Source organism: Melopsittacus undulatus, chromosome 8 (genome assembly GCF_012275295.1).
Source record: "Melopsittacus undulatus isolate bMelUnd1 chromosome 8, bMelUnd1.mat.Z, whole genome shotgun sequence".
NCBI lineage: Eukaryota > Metazoa > Chordata > Aves > Psittaciformes > Psittaculidae > Melopsittacus > Melopsittacus undulatus.
Window position 1 is genome coordinate 4,024,209 of NC_047534.1, and position 21,232 is coordinate 4,045,440.

Here is a 21,232-nt window from a genome sequence, read left to right on the forward strand (position 1 = left end):
CATTTTATTCTCTTAAGTCTAAACACACATTACAAAATGAGCATGTACCTATCACCATGGCAATTTAAGAGTCAATATAAGTCTTTTCTTTACACATGTCTTTAGGCTAGGAGACACAGGCAGCATAACTGCCAGGTTTTTAAGAGCCCTTGGTTCATTTTAGAGGTTACCACAGTCTTAAAGTACTGAGTTTTCAGCATTTACTATTTCCCTTTCAGTTGCTTTCCTGATCTGACCAGATTTAACACCAAAATCTTACTGAATGCCTACCCATAGAGCCCGTTATTAAACACATATCAGAGAAGTAGCTGTAACGAGATGATTGGTAAAATCATTTCTTGCATTCATGAAGAGACAAACAAAGGGTCTGCAAGTAAATGGTGAAGCCCAGAATCCACATTTGTTCTTCCTGTAATGAATCAACTGAATCTAAAGACAAGCAAGGCAAGTATGTTGCCAGACAGCAGCAGGACAAGGAAATAAACTGCAGAGCTCCCTGAGAAAATGCCTTTGGTGTTATCCACTATTGTTTAATTAGAGGAAAAGCTATAAAAGTCCCCCTTAGTCTTTTTAACATACGTGAAGGAGAATTAGGTTTAAAAAGTACCGAGATGATCTGCAAATAAAGGAGTATAGAGATCTCCATCACTGCTTGAAGAGACAGAGAGACCCATTGAAATGTTTAGTTGTAGTTATTCTGGTAGCCACAACATGAGTTTAGATCAGGACTGGTTTCTAACCCCACAGTTACCCTGAGATCATAAATCACTTGCCCTGCACGCTTTGTAACACAATCTATTCAATATACACTGTCATGCTTAACACTGCAGATATACAAAGAAGTACATGTATCAGCTGAGACAGAACCAAGTTTGTCTGTGCACACATATGAGTGAGCTCAGGTTTGAAATAATCACTTGAATTTAAGAGTGGTCTTGCTTCTACTTCATTAATTATTTTCTTCTGATGGATATTTTTCCAGAAGAAGTACCAGCATTCCCCTACCATGCCGCATGCCCAAGCAGCTCAACTGGAGTGTACTGGGGTAACTGGCATGCACTGCTTCTTAGGTATCACACCTGTGCTAGAGCTAATGTAAACCTGATTTTAGTAAAGGCAAACTCACACTGAAATAACTGAGAATTCCTCATACCCAGCTCAGTGGAATTAATACTGACTAGCCTGGAAGGATTTTCTGTCCTTCCCCTGAAATGCATCCAAGTTAGCTGTAAATCTTCCTCTTTCCATGGTCATCCTGACCTGCTGGGATGAGCAACTGGACAACTGGGTCAAATTCTTAGGCTCACATGGATAGCCTACTGGTTTTCTTCTGCCTTAAAAATAATCTTCTCCCCAAAGAGATATCCATTGTGCCCCTCAATCTCATGCAGATTTATTTTAACACAGTCTAAATCTGTTCCTCTGCTTAAGAGGCATTTCCTTTACCCCCCTACCATCCCATTCCCTCAGCCATATCCTCTCAATGTCACCCTCATGTCAATGGTACCATCCAGACCACAGCAAAAGAAGTCAAACCAGGTAGCTGAAAGAATAATTCACTTCTTTTTTTGTTGGGACTAAGTTGTCAGGAAGATCAGATCCCTTATCTTGCCATCCACATGGCAACACAGGCACTAACACAGAGGAGGTAGAGGGGACAAGTGTCAAGCAGAGGAAGGAAAGGAGGAACCAGCAGAAACGTTGCAGATTTATAATAGATTATAAAAAAAAACAGAGTATGTAACCACAGACTCAGATTTAACATCACATGATCCAAACACTGCCCTCTCCTTTCAGAAAGTGAAATGCAATTCATTCATTCTGAGAAAAGCTCTGGCCTTTATCAGGTAAATCACACCAGCCACGATGATGATGCTCTAAGGCTGGAAATTTTCAGAAGCTCCTGAAACAGAAAAATCATGATGTTTGGGGATTCAGCTTAATGATTTCAAACCCAAAGTCACACAGCTGTATGCTAGAGGACCGAACAAAGGCTTTAAAATGCTGTCTGCATTCCAACAAGTGCTTCCTGTGGCCCCGTACCCATGGCAATTCTCCCATAGCAACTGGCAAGGTCACATCTGCAGGAGTGGGTTTGTGGCCATCTCAGATGCGTTTACACAGGCCCTGTAAAGGTTAGTACCTTTGTGCTTCCAGAGTTTATTCACTGATTATCCTTGAGAAAAACAAGCACAATAAGATGGCTGAATAAGGAAAATGCTTCAAAAATAGTTAAAATTGCCATTTCTCTTTGCTACAGACAAACCTTTTCCTTATGCTTCTTGATGCTGTTAAGCTGGAACTGTACACACAGTAAAGGATTTTTTCTCTTAATGAAAGGCACCACAGGTTGCACTGGGATTTGCCTAACACTGCATATTACTATGTTTAAAATGAGGTTTCCAACACAGCCAGACAAGATTTCAGATGGGCAAAGAGCGTGTGCAGGCAAGTGTATATATTTAAAACAAATACTACCAGCAGCATCAGGCAAAGCCACAACTTATGAATAGCTATGCCTCTTAAAAGTACTAAGTAAATTAGCTGTAATGAATGTTTCTATTGAGCTCAGTTGCACAGGGCTTCCCTTTATGCCATTTCATCAAGGTTCAAACACACTGAGAAACACTTCCACACACAGGCAGATTTTCAAACAGGTATTTTAGCAAACTCCTTTGAAGACAGCAGTGTTCACAGGAAAGTTCGAGCAAACCCTGCGATTCCTCTCCCTGCCAGCACCATGCACATACACACAGGTTATTTTTGTCTCTTCAGTGCCTCCATTCTCCACAGACATCCCACCTCGCAATGCTGATGAAGAATAAGGTCTTGGGTGATGCCCATCCCACTGTTGCTCATCCCAGGAAAAGGCAATGAGTGAAACTGAGCCAAGCAGGTGGTAAAGGGGGAAGAGTATAAACACCCCCAGGCTGATCAGGAAGGCTAAAAAGGAACAGATAGCAGAAGCCCAACCCTAAAACCAACAAAATGCTGGTTTGGTGTATATATATATATATATATATATATATATATATATGAAATATATACAAAAAAAATATCTCTTTCAAAGCTCAGAGGAGAAGATGAGCACTTTTTGAGGCTCCAACAGCCAGATGTTAAAAGCAAAAGCCTCGGGAAAGTTGGCACTGTGATACCATGCTGTGAAACTTCAACAGTCATTTTATTCTACACATCTTCCCTACCATTTCTTACCTAGGAAGCCTTTTAATTGGTGTCACAGAGCAAGATGATGAATCAAGCAACACTGCTGACAGAAACAGTTAATTTTTCATTCAAGTGAGAACATTCAATGCTGTTTTACACTGAAGAATCAGTAGTGAAGAATCAAGAGCTGTCTTTTTTATTTTTACATCCCTTATGTGTCTTTAGTAATAGTCTGATTTTACACTTTGGAAATTATTGAGACATCAAGCACAGCTTCACTGCCAGATTCTCCCCTTTGAGGAGTAAAACACAGAGTAGGAAAGCAAAAAAAACCAGTCCATGTAAGGTGCTGTAATTGCCATTTTTTCAGTGTAATGAAATTATCACAAGGTTAGGGAATAAATTCACAAAGTATCATAAGAGCATCTCATAGAAGAACAGGAAAGAAATCCCTGCAACTGCTGAGAAGGGAGTTGCAATCAGCTAATGGAGAGCCAGCATGAATGGTAGGAGGTTCCTTCTGAAGCCACCACCCTGCCTGGGAAATCCACATTAGGGACAAGTCTTTTCCACTTCCTATTACCCCCAACTTTGCAGAATGGGTCTTGCAGTAATCCTGCCCAGGCCAATGCAAAAAAAAGCCCTACCTAAAGCTGCTCCAATCCCTTACCATAAAACTATCAGTGCTCAAAGGGCCAAGAATGTGCAGTTTCAAAACTGACCTTGCTGAACCTTTTGCACCATAAGCCAGTTAGCAGTGTCTTTTCATTGACTTTAATGCCAGCAAGAAAGATGAAGGATATTCTTGAAACTCCATCATTATCATCACTCACCCATAAATTCACAGGAACACTGGTCAATCCACACTTAAGGATTCTTTCACTTAAAACATAGATAATACCAATTTATGTTAAAATTAATCCAGAAAAATCCTAACAATTATTTCCACATAGATTATAAATTTGTAAGATTATCTCAGAAACCAAGCTTGGGCATAATATAATTAACAGGCTTTTATAACATATACCATTAAACCAGAGTTTTGGTACTTTGATCAGGAACTCTGTTAAAGCTCACCACCCAAAACACCTTTTAAATATGCATGCCAATACAACACGGTAGTTGCTAGGTGCCCATCCACCAGGCCCAGAGAAACACAGAGGTGGTGCTGTAATTGTACCTCACTTAGCTTCACATTTCAAAACACTGGCGTCAGCTTCAAAATATGCCATTCACTCCAAACCAGGAGTGCTGGGCACAGGGCTTGCTATCAGAAGACGAATTCCTCTTTCCCTCCTGAGTGCTCCTGTTCCTTTAAAAACAAGCAAGCTGCAGCTCAGCAGCACGTAGGGCAGATTACCTGGAGTACAGCCAGTCCAAAGCATTGCAAGATCTAACTCAAGTCTGCCAATGTGCTGAACATACGAGTCTAGAAGGTCTTACCTACCCTACAAAATTCAGTTGTGATTTTACATCAATGTAGATCAATCTGTGGCATCAGTGACATCCATCTTCTAATCAATATTGCTTGGGCTTTTCTTGGTCTGATTGGCTTTTGTATATTCAAGTCTCCTGAGGGTGAATCCTGGCCCCACTTCTACCACACCATTACAGAAGCTGCTCTGTTCTCCTGTGTAGTCCTTACTATAAACAACTTCATGTCTCTGAGCAAACTGTTAAGACACAGTAAACTTTTTGCTGTGTGTCATATGGTAAGCCACGTCCTAACCCAACACCACTTTGCCAGGCAAAGTCTATCCCATTTACCATGCCTCTAAGTATAACAACAAAGGGAGAAAACCTGCAATTGTGTTCCCAGGGATGTCAACATCTACCTACCTGCAGAGAACATTTAGTGAGCAATCCTTAAAGTCTAAAATTAACCATAAAGCTGCTGTTTATTTTTCAGTTTGGGAATAGGGAGGTGCTTTAAGTGTCAGAACGAGTGGCCTGACATACAAAAACCTTGCTATGAAATTCTGCCACCGAAGAAGTGGGCTGGCACAAAGAACAGACGATGCTTCTATTTAAATGAGGTTAGCTGCCAGCAGCAGAAAGTTTCACTATCAGCACTGCAGATGCCTGATATCATCTGTAACACACAGCAAGCCTATTATGTTATTTTGTTGTGTGTGTGGTTGTATACATAAAAATAAGGAGAGTTAAGAGACTCTACAGTGCACACAGCAGCCTGTGATACCCTGCTGCTCCGATCAGGGCTTCCAGCCTGTAGAGGTCTAGATCCTATCAACCACTTCTTCAGCAGCCAGAAAGTATCTACTTATTAAATTATGTGCAACATTTGTGTGTATCTCACTTTTATCAGCAAGTCTTCTAACTGCAAAAATCCCTCTCCATGTTGGGCTGATCAATCTGTTAAATTCTTTAGTAGATTGTCAACATTGCATTTTAATTTTGATTTTTTCCTAAAGACTGAAAATTATCAGTATCTGTGACTTTAAAATAAACAAACAGACCCCAACAGGCTACATCTAGACTCCTTTAAAAGCCAAATAGCTATGTAACCCTTCTGGTCTGCATGCTGCTAAAAGGGGCCAGGAAACAAACTGGTTTAGCTTCAGGAAAAAAATCATAGTTTTTTTATTTGTTTGGGGTTTTTAATGAACTTACCTTCCTTCTAATGCTGATCTTTCTGTATTTTCATTTGCATTTATCTTGCTAAATAGTGCTTGCCTCCCGTTCTTCTAGTTTGAACCTCCTTGCCTTCCATAACACCACTGTCCTTTAAAGAGTACATGTCTTATTTGAAAGCATCTGTGTTCACAAGCATCTGGTAGGTCATAACCCTATTAGCATGTTTCAAAGCCTGAGCTCTCTCCTCAAAGGCATGCAAGCATTTGCCACCAACTGAAAAGCAGTGATCCCCTGCTCAAGAACCATGGGATGCTTTCAGAACCCCAAGCATCACCTACATACACTCCCTTGTTTGAGCTTTTACTGTACCATCCAAAGGAAAAAAGACTGCTGACGAGTATCAGACCATTGACACTGTGGTTTCGAGCAGCAGCCTGTCTGTCACACCAGAGCCGTTGCACAGACACGTGTACAGCCTCACTATCTGATGGAGGTAGACACCGATGACCAGCCAGCTACTCCCTCCTCCCAGCCTCCTTTATGTCAATAAGTCTGTACCTGGCTGTTTGAGCAATGTTTAATCATAAACAGTTCTGAACATGCTCCCAAATATAAACAACGGTGAGTAGGAATAAACAGAGTCCATTACTGAGAATCACATGCTGCTGAGCCAGGTACCAGTGAGCAGAGAAACAAGGAACTGCAAAGGAACAGAAGAAGAGCACCTGGTGTTCATTTAAAACAACCCCTATGCAACAACATTAAAGTATCCAGAACTGCAACCACAGAAGGATTTCAAGGACTAAATGCATTAACATTCTTGGTTCTCTAAAACAAACAGAAAAAAAGGCAAAATTAAACTGCCTAGAACACCCACTGAGATGCATGGAAATAAATTACCCTCATTGATTTCATCCCACTGCCATTTACAGTGCAGTCATCTCGATTCCCTTCTGTGCTGCTAATCAAGCTAAAATTAACTCCTCTCGTCCTGCTTATCTTGAATGCTAGCACCATGAAAATCAACTCAGGAGCAGGATCCATTGTGTCCCTCCATGTGTTCAGCCCACCTTGCTTACAAGGTAAATGTGTATTTAGGACCTATAGGAGCTCTCCTGGGGTTTTAACAGCATTCATCACAGGGCTAGATACCTGTTTAGACTGCATGACAGAGTAAGTACCTCTTCAAATAACTCTGAACATGTTCTAGTCATTATTGGCCTCTACAGACCATTAAAATGGGCTCCATGAGAGCAAGCATTTCAGTCCTGTTAAGCCAGTATCCATCTTAAAAGAATCAACATCGTACTTGTCACTCCTGCTTTGACAGAGAGCGAAGATGTATCTCAAGCCAGCATTTCCACAAAGCCCTGGAGAACTCTTCATTGGCATATCAGGGAGGGCACAGAAATACATTTTATATAGTTACCACTCAGACAACATTGGCAAAACCCCCACCATATTCTAGTGTTTGGTTTTAAATCAGCCCCATTTTAGACTCCTATGTGATGTTTCAAAGGAAGAAAAAGCTGAATCAAAACAAAATCCCAACCCTACCAGATAATATCCATTAAACAAACCTAAAGTACATCAAATTGACAGAACTACAGAGCGGAACAGAAGCTTTAAGGAAAAAACAGTGGAGATAAATATTCTTAAGTGTGTGCTTGACAACAGCCATGGTTTTATGCTATTAAAAAATACAGTACACACCACAGTGACAAGCAAGGTTATTCCATCCACCCCCATGCTAACTTGCTGCTCCACTAACTTAATTCAAGCACACAATGAAAGGCAACTTGTATGAAACAAAGCAGGATGATACTCACTTTTATATTCTGCTGTCATCACCCCTGTCCTACACCTATCCCCTTCAAGAGGCGGTGGCAAACTCTCCACTGTAAGACTGATGTGCCAGACACTACATACAATGTTGGATCAGGAGTAAGCTTTGCTCAGCCCTTGCCAAGGGATCAGAGGAACAATTATCTCACTTTCCTGCAGGACATCTCACATCTCACTTTCCCCAGTCCCAGGGCAGTACTGCCAAACCACAGCTCCCAGCCCCTGTAATGACACGTAGTCCCTGGCTGCTTCAAGACCCCTGGACCACTGCTATTCTGGCAGCAGCAGGCAGTGAGTAGTCAGTCTGACATTCAGGTTTTTTCCCAGATGTCACAGAAAGGCCAATACTAGCTTTGTAACACACACATCTGGCACTTCAGCACCAGAAAAGGCTGCCTAGCCCCCATTCATGACGCACTGAGTCTCCCCCCCCTCCAGACAAACCTTCAGATAAGAGCCTAAGCATGGCTTCTACTCTGCCACAGCAGAGACCACAAGAAGTGACTCAGCAGAGCACGGCTACCACCCTCTCACTCCTTCCCTACTTCTGCGAAATCCAAGAGCTTTTCTGAGAGGCTTTCCAAGTCTCTGCTGCTCCCACTGATCTCTGTTGAAATTAAAAAGGTCAATATTAACTATTTTCCTTCTTTGCTCATCTTGGCAGAAACACTCATCTAAGTATATTTCTCTCTCAATCATAAACTACAATTAACACCTACCTCGATGCCAAAGAAAAAGCCCCACCTGCACCCACGCTCTGGGGAACTTCCCTATAACAGCTTCTACAAAGAGTTCTGTTTTCAATAAGGAATTATGCAGTACACCAAGAATTAAATACATAGTGACAGCACGGAACTAAGTGCAGTGCCACACTTGGCCTTTCCAAGTAGTGCTAGTTATTCATTTCCATACCTAACTCAACACCAGGCATTTTAAGACTTTGCTCAACAGCCATGGAATTTCCAGCTCACCACAGATCCTGCCTCTTTCAACACAGAAATCTGGCCACGGCTCCCACAGGCAACATGAAACTTTGATTCTATCCCTGCTTTCATCCTACCTTCCATCTTCTTGGGAATGCTCTTCCCTTATTACTACAAGTATCCAGGTCCTTGGGAAATTATTAAATTCTGTAGAAAGAGGAGAAACTAACTGTTTGAAAAGATCAGTTCATAAACCCCCTAATAACCATCATAGAGAGAGGCACTTGTATCAGCATCTTTGTTGGATACACTAGAGCAGTTTGATTCTCATGTAAATCTCATTTGCAATGCCATCAACTTTCTTCTAATGGGCCATTCATCTTTGTAGGGTATGCTTTCAAGGAGCCAGCCCAATTCCTTGAATGGTCTCACAAGCCACATAGAAGACTTACCCTTCCAAAGCTCAGGAGCTACCTATAAACACATTAGCAAAGGCTCTGCAAAACAAAATAACCTCAGTAAAGCTCAGGAAAAGATCCTAATTCCCACATACATATGCCAGAAAAAGCTTGTGTGTGGGATGTTACTAACCTTTGAATTCAGTCAGACTCTCTAAGAGGGCTCTAACATGCAGAGCATGACTATGATGTATTCTCCTTTGAGGCTGGTTCAGTTCATTTAGAAAGTGATTTGAAAGAGCTAATGTGCTATTTATGTACCTTATAAAAACGATCCATATGGAGTTAGACTTTGCAAACTGTTCGCTCAGGTCCGTTCCACTCCCTCTGAAGACATTTCACAATCCATTCAATACCCAATAGAGGAAGCCAGGATTACTGTTTTAAAAGCAGCTCTGAGGGTAATTTACATGTTTTAAAAGCTGACATCTTCCAGACTCAGAGCCAAATAAACGTTTGGGGCAACACGGAGAATCTCTCACACAAATGTCTACAAAGTGACATCCACCTGCAGCATCCAAAACACTGACATTGAAAATAAAGGTTAGAAGAGAATCTCAGGCACAACCTTCCTTCTTCTGAAAGGAGACAAAAAGAACATAATTTTACTGTGATTCAGAAGGAGGAAAATATCTACGTGACTGGCTTGTGAAAGACCACTTAGCAGGACAAGGCTAAGACTGCAAACAGTGTAAAACAATCCCAAGATTATTAAGGCATTTTAAATCCTGCCAGCACATGGGACTGTGCTAAGGGGTTTCTTCCTTGAAAGGAGTTTAACCAACTAAAGCGACAATGACTCTTGCAAAACAACAGCAAATATGTAAGTTGCTGCCACAGTGATTTCATTATCTTTCAATCAGGAAATTCTAGAGAGTTACGTTGTCGTATTACTGCCGTATTGTCATGCTCCTCTTCCTTTGCTTCAGTATAAAATACAGAATTAGGGAAACATTTCTCTTTAACAGAGGTATCTTACCTGGAAGCTTCATACAAGCTTCATAGTTTGCAATACCAGCTAGAAGAGGATTCTAGCCCTTCCCTGCTATGGTTCTTTTTAATAAGAATTCTCATATTTGCAGTACTATCTGGTGAAGCACAAAGCAGGATGAGATTGAGAAGCTGTGAACCACTTGGAGAAGGGGATGCACCGGCTTGCCACCGAGAGACCTCAGATTTGAAATCGCTGTTCATTAAAATACTTTTGGTTCCCAGGTTCATTCGGTGGCTGCTTGCAGTGAAGTGCTGATCTGGGATGCTCAGCTGTAAACAGAACATGTGCAAGTCTGAACTCCTTGATTGCACCCATTCCAAGAACCAGTTTGCATATGCCTTGTTTACAGAAAATTACAAAAAGCCAAAACACCAGCCAACACTTTCATTGAACCACTATGCATTAGGAATTTTCTCCTAAGAATTCCTATGCCTGAAGAAAACTTCAGTGCTTGCCTTAATAGTCCATAAAGAAAGACATTAGCAGCAAAACATGTGCCAGCCTTTGACTTTGTCTGCAGGTCTTCCCAGTGCTAAAACAGTTTCATTATGGCTTGTCTCATTAGACAGTGTCTGAGGGAGCCATGGTAGAAGGAAATAGATAGTAATTATACAGCTGAATGGACATGACAGAAGGAGGCAAAGCCACCCAATTGCCAGGCTTGTTGACAGTCAACACCCCTTTACGCATGGTGGGCAGGCAGCCAGCCCAAGGTACACCAAGTTACACAAGCCATCAAGCCATTAAAAAGAAGATCAATAAATAAATAGCTGTTGGCACATTTCCTACACCCTTGTGAGTTTGGGCTACGCCTCAACCCCAGTATGAAAAGCAAACACGTTTTTGGTCTACCCACCAGGTGGAAACAAAATTTGCTTTCTGTGTCTCGTCCTTTTCTCCTCCCACACAATCAGGATTTTGAGCATTTAAGAGTCCATAGTTCTTATGCCCTCGAGAGAGGAAAGGCCTTAAATTGCTCAAGAGCAATTCCTTTAGCAAGTGCACAAACTGGCTCTGCAGGGAGTCCAGTTCTGCTTAGTCAAAATGTTGGTGGCTTCTGTATGTGGCCTTAGGGGAGATGGAAGATTAAAACTGTGGGAAGACTTCCCAAGGCTCTCTGAAGTGGCACAAAGCAGAAAAACGGGGTACAGCTATAATGTTATGTTTCAGAGAGAAGGGAGGAACATCCTTTTTGACAGTGCTTAGATCACCTCTGCAAGGTGTTTTTGTCTCCCCATTCTGTTCTAAAAGATCCACAATTCAAAGAGTGGCTTCTACTTGTACATTAATATAATCTCATATGCTAAGAGGTTCTTGAAACAGGACGGTAAGTGGTAACAATGTGCTTAAAGTCATCTTTCACTTACCCCCCTATCCTAATCACACAGTATATCTTGTGTGAATATATACAGCAGAACCAATGGCTCTCCATCTTTGCTCCCTCAGCTAAGGCAGAGCCCCCAATTAATTTCTTCCTTATTTCTCCCAAACTGTCAAGATGTCCTCGAGCAACATGAAAATTACATATCTGGGTCATTTAAAGGAGGGAGGAAAACCACCACAGTCAGTCACACATACACAACAAAAGACAACCCAAGGAATTAAACTCGCTTTTAAATGACTAAAAATAGACTGGGCAGGGAGGGAAGGGACTATCAATCACATCTTAAGAGTTACTGAATATTCCAAGAACAGGCTTCTAATAGACTGCTCTCTCAAGACTGCTTGAGTTTTTTATGATTAAAAATGCACAAGGACATGAAAAAAGGAGCTGTACGATACTGAAGAGCAAAACACACGAGACAGAAGTGGATGCAGAGTATTAATTAGGCCATTAAGGTTCTTAAATGTTTTACTGTCCAATAAAATATGTATTTCATAAAAACTAAGTGCCATGCAGGCAGAATGCACGCATGCATTTTATCGAGCTGTTCTGAACAAACTGAAGAGGTGAATTACTAACAAAAACCATTTGTGGACAAGAATGAAGAGATATTAGTAAAATTGTGTCTGGACTATGAAAACAAAGAATATATTATTGCATAAAAACTGTCGCTTGCATTCACCTAAGTGATTTACCTGCTCTATAAGCATCTCATTAATCTGCTTTTATAAGGAGTCTGCAGTCAGCTGATACAGGGAGACTTCTGAATACTTGAAAACAGTATTCAGTGATTAATAATTATTGACTGAAGTGAAGGCATTAAGACCACACAATAATTTGTACTCGCAGTTAGTCAATTAACCAAGTCTGGAAGTGCCTTAAAAGATACTTTTTCATAGCTGACATTCAGGAGACAGTCCAATGGGCTCTTCAGGCACTTGCTGCCTGTCCTAGACATATGCAATTGTAATACAACAAAGACCTTAACTACGCTATAGAATAGACACTGTAGGCTAAGTCTACACACTATAGACTAATACACTATAGACTAAAATCTACAGCATATTTTGCTTTCACACTTTCCTTTCTTTAAGGTAGGAATCCTGAAGTGGATTCCTATCCATGAACCTGCAACCTCAGGAAACTCCTAGATACATGGGGACTAAGGCAAAGACACAATAAAACAAAGCTGGTGGTAGGTATGGCTACATGTGAGAGGGGTTTCTGTGCTTTGGGCTGCTTTTAAGGAAAAGGAGAGGAAAGAATCTGTACTAAAAGCAAATGAGATAATTCCTCTCCCTTTTCATTAATGTTGCCAGCTCAAAAGCACATGACTTTTCTTTTTTTAAACCACATTTCCACTTGGTTTGGGAAGGGAAACCTGGCTCATCCACGTCTAACCAACAATAAGGTGAAGTCTGGTCTGGTAAGTATTTTGGGTTATGTTGCCCCATGGCAGAACACTCACACGCTGCCTGCTCAGACATTAGAGCAAGAAGGACCTCAAAGCAAATTAGCATGTCAGAGGAACTGATATGGACCCAACTGCCAGTGGAGATCCAGCCTGAATAAGACTGGAATTCAGCTGGAGCTGTCAACTCTCAAGCAGTGGTTTAACAAGCACCTAACCAGTTTGTGTCATCTCTGCTACCCACAGTATCAGACTGCAGCTCCCCAAGCACTCAGCTGAACATACTCGCCAATCTCCACTCTCTGCAGTTGCTACAAACACTTCTGTTGATAGCAGACACTAATTACTACACATGGGCCAGTAGCAGGACTTCATTTGCATGGCATAAGCAGCAAATTCAAGTAGTTTCCTGTTCTTTACCAACATCCTGTTGCCACATCTACTCCTCCAGGAAACTGCAACACCGAGCAAGAGAATTTAGCATCCCACAGAAGAGCTCTGACGCCAAAGGACCATAGCAGCCCAGTTACTAGGAGCTTGCTTACAAAGAAAACAATCCCATTAATCTGGTTGTCAGTTATTCGGTGCAAGGCTGTGTGTCCCATTTTCTGGAAGGGAAATAGAAAAAAGAAAAAAAGGCAAAAAAGCATTATTTTGATTTGTTGCCAGAAGTCAAACCAGACACTGCGCAGTGAGGATGCTCACACAGCTGGCATCAGAATAACTGAGAAATGAATTACTATAGATCTCATCATTTTTATTCCTGTTTTCATAAAAGCAAAGACTCGCGCGTTTACTCATCCCCTAAATTTATATAAACACACATCAGTACCAACTGGAAGAATCCCCCAGTCAGCTAAGCATACATGTCATGATTGACAATGTTCACACAAGAAAGTTATACCAGCGCAACTTCAATCTACAGTTAAGCCTTTACAGCTGAGACCCTGCAAAAGAATGTACAAGACAAGTGTGGCATGTTCTGGTTAAATTAATCTTTTCATAATCAACACATCAGCTAAACCGAGCTGAGCTTGATTTAAAAGAAGACATAAGAGAGCACACAGTGAGTTTTGCATAGGGTTAGGTTATATTCACAACCTGACCTACAGCACAGCTATTTTTGCATCAACAAATTGAGCTGTATTTTCACATGAAACTTGCCTTAAACATTTAATATAACCGGTGACAAATTGAGCTTAGCCAAAACTTATGACTTGACATAAAGTCCATAATTAAAATCTAGTAATTCTTTATCACTATCTTGCTGTGCAACAAAAAAACCTGTTCTCAAAGACAGTCTGAAATCAAATGAGGACATAAGAAAAATCTAAGATGAAGCCATGAGACAGCAAATCTCTAAAAGAGTTCCTAAGTGAGAGTAAAACCACCATCCACAAGTTGCAGCAAAGCAAATGATGCACTTCAAAGAACAAAAAAAGAAATGGTTGCAAATGCAGATTATGCAATATTTAAGAAGTAAAATTATCAGAGTCAACATACATATGCAGCATTTCAGAAACAACTAGTTCTGTAGTCGTGGTTATGTGGTCACAGCATTTCCTTAGTATGTGTATGTACGGCTTGCAGTTCCCTCTGAGATGTAAGGATACCACACTCATACACACCATGATGGCATCACCCTAACCACAACAATGGAGGCGGAGTGGTTAGCAAGCTGATCAAAACACTGCGACATGCTGGGTAGATCTTCACTCTTCTAGATTATATTCTTTATTAGAATTCTTTATTAGAATTCTAGATTAGATTCTTTATTAGTCCCTCAAGTTACTGGCTAACAGACTGCACAATCACCTCCTTACAGAAGGGAGTGAAAAGAGTGTTGGATCTAGCTCTCCATTTTCTGCTTGGTTATGAAATCCTAACAGCAAAAACACCCCTACTACTCAAATGCTGAAGTGAATTTGTGTACTCACAATGCAGAAAGATTAACACACACAAGAATCTGTGGGATCAGCATCTGGATATGTGCTCAGACTATTGGACTATTTATTTTTGTCAGGTTTATTAAGTACCTAGGAAAATCCCACTATAAATAAAGCAGCATGCTCTTAATAAAACTTCCCATGCACTGTAAATTTTCAATTTATAATGGGGCTTATATACATATTTATTTTATTTTAGCTCCATGTTTTAATCTATTTCATACATCCATTTATTTACTTCTCTTGTATTTTATGCTCAAACTAAAAAGCGCCTTCTTTATTTCTTCCCTTTCCTAAATCCTAAAAGAACTACAGGTTAAAAACTTACTTTTACACCTAGAAATCTCATATTGGAAGTATCCATTTACACTGAAAAACACAAACTTCAAGCTCCATTAATATCGCTACTGCAAAAATACAAAAGGGGCACAGAAGCAATCAGCAAATATCCCATGAAATATTCCCAGACAAGCACCATTTTCCAATCTATTGAGTTTCCAGTTCAGAAAGCTCAAGTGCTATTATCAGGTTATGCTCAATCAACATTTTTGGGTTTTAGTCAACAGAACTTTTGTACTTAGGAGCAGTGGAAAACCTGACCCACAGCTGCTTAAAATTCAGATTAGCAAGCTTCACTTCCAACTGCTTCAGTTCTTTTGGTTCAGAGGGATGGATGGGGTATAGATATAAAATAAATGCTTATTATAGTTACTGGAAGCCTCTAACTTGTTATTGTCACTTTAAAAATATCGAGTCAATTTTGAAGATAACAAAGAGATAATAATTCAATATTAACCTGATCCTATACACACCATAAATTTGGGGGAAAAATTACTGTCTTCAGCAGGCAAAAGTACTCCAGCTACGCAGTATTCCTGCTCTATCTTACATTTTGGCTTCAAAACAAATGAATATACTTAAAAATCTAGTGCATATCCTACTGATAATCTAGAGTTTCTCCTTTTTTTCTACAGAAATACCCAGATATTCATCCACAGATTTCCAGCTTCCACTAGTGCAGCTAAAAAAAGTTCCCAGCAATCTTTAATTTGATTGAAAATACTTATTTTTGATGTAAGTACTTCCATAATTTCACCTTCATTTATATTTGTAATGCCTGCTGTAGTGTGCCACTCATTAAATAGATGATGGGGTTTTCAGCTCTATTCCAGGCCCTCTACTCTTCCACCCACTTAACTCCTAACTGTCATTAACCTCTAGGAAATGCCCTCCTTGTTGGTCATTACTGTTTAATTATACTTCATAGTAATGTCATCACATCTGTGAAATATAATCTTCCGTAACAACACAGCTGTGCAAAATGATACTCCCACCCAGCAGTGAAATTCTGGTTACAGCAGATTATACATGCACATGATGTTGATGGAGGAAATGATATGGAACTTTTCAAAGGCCCTTGACTTTGAACAGGTCTGTTGTGTTCGGAGGTAGGTGTAGTCTGCAGGAAAGGTCTCAGATACTTTTCCCTACTCCTTCAGACAAGTTTCCCATAAATTTTAGGAATAACTACTCCTAAAGTTAGACGTTTCAAACAGCAAAAGTGAAGAGAGAAGAAACCTCAGAAACAGAATCTCTGAGTCCAGGGTCTACTTTTTTAACAATCAATATGAATTACATCTGAAAGATGCTTTTTGTTTTTTTCCCTGCTTCCATTCATGATCTCATGATGAATAAGCATCTCCTTTGCTTGTAAATAACAGCACAAGTAACTGCATAGGTCATAAGGAAATAGGACTTGGCACATTTCTTCTATCCTTCACAGGTTGGACGGGACAACTATTCAAACAACTGTTTATTCAGAGATTACTAAGATCTCCCATCTAAATCATTCATTGGAATGGCCACTGTTTCCTGCAATTTAACATAACCTGTATATTCTCCTGGTACACAGAGGTGGTGTGGCTGTGTTAAACAGGGAAGTAGTATTACCATATAACAAAGTTCACAAAACCCAGTGGTTTGTACTGTAAACTGTGTACTACAGCCTATCTTCACTCTGTCCTCCTTTTGACAGTATCAGTTGGCTAGCAGTAAGCACACAGGCTCCTCTAACAGAAAAGAAAAGGCACCAACCAGCCCTTTGTTTTGTTTACTGGGGAGAGACTTGTGTGTGTGTGTGTATGCATGTGGAGGGGGTGACTGGGAGGGAACTGTCTGACTTTTGAAGAGCAGAGATCAACAGTGGACAGGAGAACAGCAAAGCGTCCATAAACCAAGCTTCAACAGGATTTTTCCTGGTCTGGGTTACAAATCCTTGACTGGCCAGTAGAAGGAAAGCAGTTGTTTACCTGTTAAGAAGCAAAGGGGCAAATTCCTTTAGATTGATGCAAAACATTTTCCTACTCTGGAAGTCAGAAAGGGAGGAGCATCAAGTTTATTTATGTAGCTCAAGCAGCGGCCAAGCAAAGAGGATGCCTTATTGTGCAGAGTTCATAACTGTACATTAAACTCCTCCCTTTAAAGGGATGAAGAAGGAAAACTGCCATTCCCACTTCAGGAGTCACGAGCAAATGGAAGGGGGAGAGAAGTAAGCAACCAAGTTGCTGCTCGAGAGAGTTTTTGAGCACAGTGCTTATGATTAACCAACTGAAGAAACAGAATGACAGGGAGGAGAAAGCTTGCACAGATAAACTCAAAGCCAGAGGGAGTGACAAGAGAAATGCCCTGGCCTTTGGGTGGTCTTGTTTTACAAAGCAAGATTAATTAAACAGCCACTAAAGGACATCTCTTTTAGAAAATGAAACATGCTATAAACCAAAACGCCTCAAAGCGAGCGGCGAGGGAGTTATAACTAAATTACTAAGTACAAAATGAAGCAGCCTGCAGAGGAAATGAGTAATTAAAAAACCCTCCCCTGAGCAACAGGCTGTCCAGAGAGGGATAACTCCAGGACCCTGGTGCTCGGAGGTAAACAGTACCAAAGCCAAGAACTGCCAGATGAAAACAGATGCTTTATACAAGCATCAAAACCTTAATCTCCTGCCTTTACAGTGTGTTTTCACTCAGAGATGGCATGAGACAGCCTGCCTGGTATGACCTGCAGAGATGCATGCAGGAATTACATCACCCACCACTACCACGATGCCACCCCTGGGGTGAAGCACTGCAGTCGTTAGACAGAGCTCAGCAACCATAAACAATGTTTTCAGAGGAAGAAATAGATCAACGTCAACCCCACTCCTCTTCCTGCAAGGGTTTATCTAAACCACAGCACAATCACCTTGTTCCTAGCATAGAAACCCTTCTGCAGCCCACTCCCCTTCCTCAATGGAGCAAGGACACCTTGAGTGCCTGCTCTCCAGGTATCCTGGTGAGCAACATCACCTCTGGACAGGCCCAACTCCCTCTTGGTTCCTGTTGCCCCAGGGAGCCACCAGGGACAACACTCAACTTATCAACCCTAACATAAGCACTCTGGCAAACTGTTCTTCCAGCTTTTTCCACTAGATCTTTGCCAGGGAAGACAAGCAGTGGGAGTAGCAAGCTTTTAGGCCACTGACAAGTCTTCTTCTCTCATTTATCTTCTGGAAACCCCCTCAAAGGCCACCAGTTGACCATGAGTCTGTTGGCAGGCAGGCATGGAGGATGATGTCCATGAGGTACTGCCTGCTGAACAAGTGCTGTGCAGCAAGGGGCTCCAGATGCTTTTCCCCCAGATGCTGTTCCCTCAGAGGGAGCAGCCCCAGCCCTGATAAACATCACCCCCTTTTCAATCATGGATGACAAGCAAGACGGGGAAGGTGAGGACATCACCATTGATGCTGAGGTGGATCCACATGCCAAGGAGGACACCACTCACGTCCATCGCAGGCCCTCCATCAGGTGAGGATCACTGTGCAGAGGGTCCCTCACCCTCCATGACCAGCTTCAAGCAAGGAGAGCTTCACCATCCCCTCAAGCTCTCTGTGCTCTGGGGAGGGCCTCAAGACCTCACCTTTCCTCAGGCCCTCTGTGGTCAGGGGGGACCCCTCACTATCCCCTTCATCAGCAGTGGACCCTCACCATCACCTCAGGCCCTCCTCCTGGCAGACCCACGTTCCCTCCGAGGGGCAGACACCCTCTCTGGCTGCAGGACCCCTCACTATCCCCTTCCCCGGAGGGACCCCTTCTCCACCCAGCCCCACATCCCCTCCCGGGGCCGGACGGGTCCCTCTCCGCCCCCTCAGGCCCTCGGTTCCTGCCCTAAGGCCTCGGGCTCTCCCCGCAGGCCCCCTCCGCCTCCCTCGCGGTGCCACCGCCCCTGCCCCGGCCCGCGTCGGCGGCACTCACTGCGGCGGGAGCTGCAGGGCCGGGCCGCCGCGGCGCTGGAAGGCACCGTCCACGAAGACGCCGTTCTTGCCGAGGCAGCGCAGGTAGAAGTGCGGCTCCTGGAAGCTGAGCTGCAGGTGCCGCCGGGAGATGAAGCTGGAGTGCCCCATGTTGACGTCCACCGAGCCCTGCGAGGAGTTGCGGCCTATGGTGACGGCCGGCTGCCGCATGAGGAACTCGAACTCGCGGCCCTGCAGCCGCGCCAGCACCGGGCCGGCGCAGGCGGCGGAGGGCGGCCCGGCCGGGGGCGGCGGCCCGGGAGGGGGCGCCGCGGCGGGGCTGCAGGGCGCCGAGCGCAGCGCCAGCAGAGCCCGCGCCCCGCTGCTGTCCTCCCCGACTTCGGCCATGTTCCCAGGCAGGGAGCGAGCCAGCGTGCCGGCCTCCGGGGCGGAGCCGGCGGGGCGGGGAGCGGGGCGGAGCGGGGGAAGAGCCGAGCCCGGTGCCACCGCCTCCTCCTTCCCCTCCGTCCCCCGGCAGCAGAGCCAGGCCCGGCCGCCCTGCCGAGGGTTGTGGCGTGGGGCAGGGGCTGGCAGCGGCGGAGCCGCGGCGCCTCCTGCAGGCCCAGGCTGCGCTGCGCCCGCTCCTCGGGCAGGTGCTGGGGGCGGCTCTCAACCCTGATCCCGGCAGGAAAATGGGCTCAGAACCATCCCCCTGCGCTGGAGGGGTGTCCGCACCCCAAACCCGACCCTCCTTAGGGCTTCATCCACGCAGCGCATCGCCTGTCCTGTGGTGCTGAGCTGTTGTGTGCGCAGTCCAGCGTAGGGTTCGTGTCACGACACCAAACCCCCTGCGCGCTGTCAGGTGGGAATTTAATCACAACACGGTTTTAATAGCCCCGGACTGTTGGCAAAGGGTTGCTGATGGGGGAGATTCACAGGATCATTAGGGTTGGAAGGGACCTCTGGAGATTCATCCCAGATACAACAGGGTGTAAGTTTAAAACACCTTAAAACACTTTTATAGGGTTCATATGTGTATATATATATATATATATATATATACCTATATATGTGTATATACTCATACAGTGATTTTATACTCCTATAGCTATATGCAGCTTTATACTCATATAAGCTTTATGCTCACATAGTTTAGCTTTATACTTGTAGTTCTTCATTATAAGGGAATGTGTGTAGGTTGTTTAGCTTGTATTACATTATATCTTACTTCAAATTACTTTTTATATTTTTCTATATTATATGTATTACTTCTATGAGTGATAAAGATCATGTTCTTTTGCAACAGCAGCACGTATATGTCTACTTGGTGCTGTTAGATTACGTTTAGAACCGTTTCTGTGTAAGCGAGCCCATAATACATTGCAGGATCCTGAATTGTTAAGTAACCAGAAAATGCCATGAATTTAACAATCTTAGGAGAGGGAGCAGCCGTAATTGCTTATTGCTTCAGCTCGTGTGGGGAATGCAGCAGCTCGGAGCAAGGCTGCTCAACAGCTTAGAGGAGACGGGAAAAGAAAATCCCATAACCGGTCAAAAGTGCGGAGCAAATTTCAGCTGTGAAGACTGTAATTAAACGAGCTGGAATCAGTCCAGGACCACAAGGTTAACATCCCTGTTCCTGGAACGTCTTCCCTGAGATGTTTAATGACTGCTGAGCAGTCGGGACCTGAGTTAGACATCTCACCCGAGACATCATCTTCAGTAAGAGTGCTCTTTGCCACTACAGTTCAATACCAACTGAGAGGAAGAAAGAAAAGTCCCATCTATCACAGCACTGATACCACTTCCTACTCAGCAGTGTGTCCGCTCCAGTGAGACTCAGCCAAGCCAGGCATGGCAAAAGGTTGCAGTCCCCAGCGCAGGAGAGGGAGGAAAAGCGTCCCTGGAAGGGGCATGAGGAGGAGGGAGGTGGTCACAAGAAGTGGTTCTCCTAGAAGCCTGGAATTAAATTAGAGCTGAAATAGTGCTGGAAGGTGGCATGAAACAAATAAACAGGGTCACAGCACAGAGCAGCGACATAACCTGGGCCCCTGTGAGGAGCTCCTCTTCTGCTCTAAATTGCTCAGCATCAGCAAAAACCAATGGTCAGAAAGTAAAATGTGGCCATCTGGTAGGTGAGAGCCAGAGACACTTGCTGCCTGACCAGAGAGCTGGCTCAAGCCCTTTGCCTTTTCACACTGGGATGAGAGTGCTGTTAAGTGTGCTTAAAAATGGACCCAAGC

The 21,232-nt window shown here is 43.2% G+C and overlaps 1 protein-coding gene across 2 annotated transcripts in view; it reads right to left on the reverse strand.

The window, feature by feature from the left end:
- The window catches only part of FOXK1 (forkhead box K1), a 48,115-nt gene extending 28,718 nt beyond the window's left edge, over positions 1 to 19,397 (reverse strand). For both annotated transcript variants that reach the window (XM_034065414.1, XM_034065413.1), the window contains exon 1: positions 19,012 to 19,397. In XM_034065414.1, the coding sequence (XP_033921305.1) occupies positions 19,012 to 19,397 (386 nt within the window). The remainder of the gene's footprint in view (positions 1 to 19,011) is intronic.
- Positions 19,398 to 21,232: the final 1,835 nt, after the last annotated feature.